The 7325-nt window shown below is 35.5% G+C and overlaps 1 protein-coding gene across 1 annotated transcript; it reads left to right on the top strand.

Annotated features, from left to right (window-relative positions):
* The first annotated feature begins 687 nt into the window (after positions 1–687).
* On the top strand, positions 688–1170 carry LOC127803121 (uncharacterized). The gene has a single exon (XM_052339155.1). It carries the CDS (start codon positions 719–721, stop codon positions 1073–1075), a length of 357 nt encoding a protein of 118 aa, XP_052195115.1. The 5' UTR covers positions 688–718; the 3' UTR covers positions 1076–1170.
* Positions 1171–7325: the final 6155 nt, after the last annotated feature.

Below are 7325 nucleotides of genomic sequence, written 5' to 3'. Positions count from 1 at the left end.
AATTTTTGGGTCCCCCACTCTATATTAATTTTTCTTTTATTTTACTCCAAAATCTTCGATGTCTTTGCTGCCTCCAATAAAGGGGGGATCACATGGTCACGTGCTTTTTATTGTGTGTGCAAACTAAAGTTTCACATCGGCTAGAAATGAAAAGAATCAAGAGCATATAAGTGTGAAAAATATCTCCATTAGTGTGAGGACTTTTGGATAAAATTCAAAAGTAAATCATCTCCCAAATCTCCACATTGGTATGATATTGTTCACTTTGGGCCTAAACTCATGGATTTGCTTTTAAATTTTACCCAAAAGACTTCATACCAATGAAAATATTGTTCACACTTATATGCCCTTAATTCTCTCCATGTCTAGCTATTGTGGAACTTTAGTTTGCACACCCAACACGTTACACAAACAAACATTGGTCATCTCTGACCTCATAATCTATGCACAGCGTAGGCATGATTCTTTACGGAAGAAATCAATCACAAGAATGTTGCTTTTATGAATTCGATTCGTATAATATCTCTGTTTGACTCATGGTTCCACTCGTGAACTCTCAGGAAAAAATGGCAATTTGATTTTTCAAACTTTAAGACTGCATATACTATATATATGTGTATATACATCTATAAGTGTCCTCCAATATTAGAAATTAAAACTAATAAGAGTCCGCATTGAAGCCTCGAAGCTAATCTGCTAAAGATCCTGAAGAATCATCATGTCTGTTTCCATTGAAGCTCTAGCAATGGCAGGTGCTAATTACCTTGATTATGGCATGGACATTAAAGAATGGGAACGCCTGGCCTCGCAGCTTCCTCCCCATCTATTTCTTGAAGAAGACGACGACGACGTAGGTATGGAGAGGAAGAATAATAGCTCTCCATCTGCAGAAACTTGTTCCTCAAATGATCATGACGCTGACGAAGAAGAAGAAGAAGCAAGCGCAGCAGGCTATCCGAAATGTTTGAGGTCGATGGTGTGGTTAACAACGAGCTGCCGTGGGCACGTTGTTGATGAACATGAGGATGGAAATCGAGAGAAGACCCTAAACTTTCAGCAATTGTTGCCAGCATGATCAAATATAGGAAACTAATTTTGTGTTTTCTTTTTCTTTTCTTTTTCATTTGTTTCATTCATCCCTCAATGTTTTAATTGATCCCGAGTTGAAGATCCCCCCCCCCCCCCCAATTGTATGTTTTAGATTTTATTTATTTATTTATTTTGTTTATGTTGTGAGTGGTTTCCAAATGACACGACAAAGATTCTTAGTAGGTGGCTAATCGAATTATCTTGCAAGTGATGGTGTATTTTATCTAGAGGGAGTGTAATAATGTTTTCGTGATCAAGAATATTTTGTGTTCTAGTTGGTGCATTTGATTCAATGTGTTATTCGAACACAATTGTCTACTCTTATCATTTCCTCATACATTATAGAGCCAAGCATTATGGTATTATTGGCTCATTTGTTTTGAATTACTTAATAATTGAGGGTTGGCATCATAAAATGTCAACTTTCACATAAAATGATGTGAAACATGACTATGCTTTTACATTCTAAGCAATTATTTAATGAGTAATTAATTGGGTGTTTTTATCATAAAATATTGACAATCGGATCAAAAGCCAAATAATGCCTAGGGAAGTGAAGAGAAAAAAAAAATGGCCATTGTCCTCTCTAAAATATTTTTAGGGGAGTAGTGAGGTGCCTTCATTATAAAATATTGGCATTCGTGTCAAAAACCTATTAATTAATATTAGAAGGGCAAGTGAAAAAGTGGATTGTGTTTTCAAGATTGCAAGTGTGGTCTTTTGAAAAACTTCATCTGACATGTTTTGTAATACCCCATATTTGGTTGGGGTCGTCATGTAATTTGGATGAGTTTAAAATATCAAAAAATAATTTGATAATAAAAAAAATTACCGAATTAGCTACAGAGAATGTCTCGAGGCTGAGATTTCAAAGTAAAATAACATGACGTTACTAAACCTCCCGAGATAGGATTTTTAGTATCAAAAGAAATTGGATTGGAGTTAATTTTTGATACAGCTTCAGTTCAGGTTGAAATTTGACTTGTCGGTATGGAGCACCTTGGAATTTAGATATTTAAAAGAAATGGTGTATTAGATTATAGTTATTTTTAATAAAAGATGTTATTGTTAAAAAAAAAAAATCAGATTTAAGCGTGAGGCATGGTCGAACTAGCATGGACGTGAAGGGGGGGTCTCTAGCTCACGTTACCCCTTGTGATTGGTTGAGAGAGGCTCAGATTTGGCTATAAATAGCCAAGTTTCGATTGAAGATTTTCATCAAAGTTCATAAACTTAGATTGAGAGTTTGGGAAGGAATTGGAGCGTTTTGATAAGGGGCTTTTGTTCCCTAGGTTGTGAGAAGCAATTCTGGAGATTTTGAGAGTTTTTGGGGTGGTACAGGGTGTTTTTGCATTCGGCCGTATATATATATATATATATCGAGTGAAGGTGAAATCGGCTTATAGAGTGAACAATCGAAGGATCTAATAAGAGGATTTTGGTCGCGAGGTTATGGGTAACTAATCTGGAAAGCTTCATGTCAATCGGAGTTCGAATCGAAGGTTAATTTGGCTCGTCGAAAAACGCAAAGCTTCACCAGAGTCGGACTGTAAATCGTCTAATCGGGCTATTTCCAGTGAGTTTTTCGGCCATATGAGGGTGCCATTGTGATCGAATTGAGGAGGGCTTCAAGGTGGTGTCGTCGGAGCAAATCGCCGGTCGCTGGAGAAGATAACCGGAGGTATTTTCTGTATTTTTTAAATGTTGAAAATATAGAAAATTTGAGAAAAAATAGAATTAAAGTAAATAAAATTATGAAAAAATATCCATAAATTCAAGGAAAATGAATAGTTTATTTTGATGAATTTTTATTCTGGAAATTTCTTGAGGAGATAATTATTTTTGATTTTTAAAGGGAAACGTAAATGGAAAATAAATATGAGGGATTTTTATAAAATTCTGAAAAAATTCCAGAAGGATAAGGAATTTATTTTATGAGATTTGGTGATTTTTCCTGAATTAGAATCGAAGGAAATAAATGAGAAATAAATTTTCTCAATGAAAAGTAATTATGGAAATTTGAGAAAATAGGAGAAAAATCTGGAAAATTTCCAGAAAATTCCATAGGCTTATAAATATTGTTTTATGAATTTTTGTGGAGAAAAAATTAGAAAAATACTTGAAGAGGTATTTACTTGAAATTATCAAGAGAAAAATAGGAAGAAATTAGAGAAAAATAATGAGAAAATTAGAAAAATAGATATTGATTTTCTTTTGAATACATATGATGTCTAGGGTATCGTTGAGACTCGAATTTGAACTATAGAACGCCCGGCAGGAGAATCGAGGTTGGGCACGCATTTCGAGGAATCTTGAACTTAGCCCCAAAAGTGAGTGGTTCTATCGAAAAACTTATTTGTGACATGGTTTAATTTACTGTGAGTGTTCATCCCCATGGCTAAGGTTATTGATGGTTTTCCAAATGATTATTTACACCTGTATTAGATTTTGTATGGTAAATTGCATACATTGAGATGTTAATTTTATGCATGTTATGATGTTTCGGCATTGGCATGTTGTGTTGTCCATGTGGGACGTGGGTTGTTAACCTGTGACGTAGCTCTCAAGTGTCAGCACTCGAAATACGTGCCAAGGGTTAATGCTATGTGACCCACTTGAGACGGGGCTGAGACGGACTTCACCCTACAGTACTCAAGTGGCGGGGCTGAGAGTGGACACCACCCTAGTTGTTGGCTCAAGTGGCGGGCCTGAGAATGGACACCACCCCAGGTTCCTTTGAGCAATAGCATTAATACCGATATGTCGTTGATTTTGGGGATAGTATTGATGTGACACTCTTAGGGCTAGGGTTGCGTTGGGTTTTGGAACGCTTTTGAATAGGAGCGTAATGCCTAACAATGACAATGGGGTGATTCTCAGGTTCATATGTCGAGGTTGTCCCTCTTAAGCATGATTAGTTTGCCAATGGGTCGATATGGTTGTGTCACCTTTAGAGAGATTGCATTTTCCCTAGTTAGAGCTAAGTGCTATGTGGGATTCTCTTAGGCTGGGACATGTCGGGATTTATCGATTTTATATATGATTTTGCATATCTGGATGAAAATGTTTTTAAACTCTCATTTAGATGATTCAGCATCTAATTTGGACTATATCTCTGAAATATTTAAACGTTCCAGGTAAAAGCAGTGGCGACAAGGGGAAGAATGTCGTCGAGATGTAGCTGCCATGTTTTGTTTTTGTAGGTTATTGTCTATGATTACGATGTTCAGAGGTTATGTAATATTTTGATATTTTCATGTGAAACATCGATTTGGTTATTGTAAAAGAAATTTGTCGGTTATATATCATCGAGGTTTTCGGTCTTGCTTCCGCTGATGTGATTGATAATACCTGTCTCAGTCTATTAATTTTAAATTTTGATATGCTGAGAAGGTACGATCGGGATTGTCGAGAAATGACTACAATGGAGGTATGCATGTCGAGAGGCTTAGGGCCTGTTCTCTTTGTTGTTTTCGGGCCGTTTTCTGTTTTCGATTTTTCAAAACACCCAAAACGCGTTTACTTACCCATTCTCAAAAATGCATTTTTCAAAACACAAAAAAAATTTACACACAAAACTCAAAACAGCAAAATCGCGTTTTGGCCGTTTTCAGTGAAAACCAGTGAAAAATTCCAAAACACGGAAAACGCCTCTCGGTCCTCTTCTCTTCCAGCTCTCTTCTCTCTTCTCCTTCTCTTCAAGCTCGGCCTCTTCTCTTCCAGCTCTCATCTCCCTTCGCTTTCTCTTCGAGCTCGGTCGCCACTGCCATCACTGCCATCCACGCCCGCCACCGCCACGCCCAGATCCATCGTCCATGCCCGCCATCGCCACCGCCACGCCCAGATCCGCCGTCCACGCTATCGCCATCGCCATCGCCCTCTGCCATTTCTTCATTCCGCCACCACCTCTGCCTTTTCTTCCTTCCGCAACCGCCTCTGCCATTTCTTCCTTCCTTCACCGCCTCATCCAGATCCATCATCCACGCCCGCCACCGCCACGCCCAGATCCGCCGTCCACGCCCGCCACAGCCACCGCCCTTTGCAATTTCTTCCTTCCCTCATCGCCTCTGCCATTTCTTCCTTCATTCACCGCCTCACACGACCTCTGCCATTCTTCCTTCCTTAACTTTTATGATTTATAATTTTTTTTAATATTTATGTTGTGATAATCTAAATCTGTAGATAATTTCAATTTGTTGATAAAAGAAATTTATTATGAAATGAATAGTTGAGTCAAATTAAAAATAATTTTAGGAAGTATTTTGTAATTTTAATACATTATATATGATTAAATTATTAGTTATCTCTAATATTATATTTTAAATTTTTTAAATTAAATTTATAACTTATTAATAAATATTTATAATTTACTTTGAATCAATTTTTTTAAATAAAATATCATAAAATAACATTTTACAAAATTTTAAAGTAAACGCGTTTTTCAGTTTTCTATTTTGAGAAATAATTTTCAGAATGACAAAAAGAACGCGTTTTTAAAATTTTCAAAACAGACACTCAAAATACAAAACTGAAAATGAATTCAAAACTCAAAACTAAAAATTAAAACACAAAGAGAACACCACCTTATGTTGTGTATATGATATTAAAAAAATAAAAAATAAAATCCCAAAATCTCGAGGTAACGCGCATTCTGGAAAAATGGGGCGTTACATGTTTCATATCTTCTTTATGTTGTAAGAATTGTATGTATCATCTCAATTGATTGTTTAAATCCAAATGTTTCGTTTTCTTTTGATTCTCTTTGTGAGGCAAAAGGTATGCCATAGCATAAACTAAAAACACTTTGTGGTTTTCTTTCAATGAACTCTTTCTTACAGAAAAAAAAAAAAAAACTTTTAACTTTGATTTTTGTTTTTTCATATGTTGTCCTTTGATCGCTTCCGATCACTATATTTTTAAAAATGAAAATAAATATTCAAATTCAAATGTTATTTTTAATAATAAAACAAAAACTCAAATTCAAAACTGAAAACCTAAGGATAATCAAACCGCCCTTTTAGTAATTACCTTGGTATCAACTATCACCACTTTGTTTTGTCAAAATTTCTATAGAGACAAATCATAATTTAATTTTAACTAAAAACTACTCTAGGTAATTAGTTGATTATAGTTTATCCCTTGAGGTTGTCCAAGCTAGTCCTTATCACAATCTTGATTGTTTGATGCATTGATTATAGTTTATCCCTTGAGGTTGTCCAAGCTAGTCCTTATCACAATCTTGATTGTTTGATGCACATTTAAGTCTCTTTGATTACATGTAAAAGGTATTTTTAATTAAATTCTCGAGGGTCATATTCGTTACGATGTATGGTAGGGCTTGTATGGCTCTACGCATATATCTCGTGTGATTAATGTAATATACTCCACTCACCACAATGTATATGATGGAATCTGTACAAGTTTTTCACCTATCAACTTTACTTAACTCATATCAATAAGACAGTGTAAAAGGATTAGTTAAGCTAAAGATTTGAATATTTAAAAAAAAAAATCACAGTAGCCTTAACTTTTGCTAATGGACTTATAAAAAAAACATTTTAGCAATTGACTAATTAAAGTTATTAAGGTTGATTTTAATTAAAATGGTTAGAAAATAAATAGTATCAAGAGTCAATTGTCAGAAATAGAAATGTAACTCGAGTCAAGGCATCATCTATTAGTGAGTTGAACTGCCTTTATCGTAGCTGGCCAAGCCCAGGGGTATCGGCCCTTGGCCCAATCATCTACTAGTGAGTTGAAAATTGAGGTCAGCGTAGGCATGATTCTTTTACTTCACAACATCAATGGGTATGTTTCTCTATTTCTCTCTCTTTCCTCTCCTTTTTTGAAGATAAACCCAAATTTGAGTTCATCTTTGAAAAGGAATTTAGATCAAGTTCCTCTTGTACATAATCCTAAATTTGAGTTCAAGGTAAATAAAACTAAATTAACTTGGTCTGAGTTTATTCTAATTTTATTTCAAACTGAGAGTTGGGATTGTTCATTTGGGGTTGAGACGAACATCTTGAACTTGATGGTCTCAAACCTATTGTTGTAGCATTCATTTGAGGAGAGTTCTCACAAAGAAGGTATTATGCTCGATAGAAGTTCTACCGAAGAATCTCATAAATAAGTTATCCTAAGGTAGTTCTCCCAAAGAAACACCACATATGCTGCTACAATCCACTCGGTCAAGCTAGCCTCCCAGGGAAGTACACGGGAAACCCTTCTCATGG

This window comes from Diospyros lotus, chromosome 6 (assembly GCF_014633365.1).
Source record: "Diospyros lotus cultivar Yz01 chromosome 6, ASM1463336v1, whole genome shotgun sequence".
NCBI lineage: Eukaryota > Viridiplantae > Streptophyta > Magnoliopsida > Ericales > Ebenaceae > Diospyros > Diospyros lotus.
The sequence above is the reverse complement of the archived record's forward strand: the minus strand, read 5'-3'. Positions and strand labels throughout refer to the sequence as shown.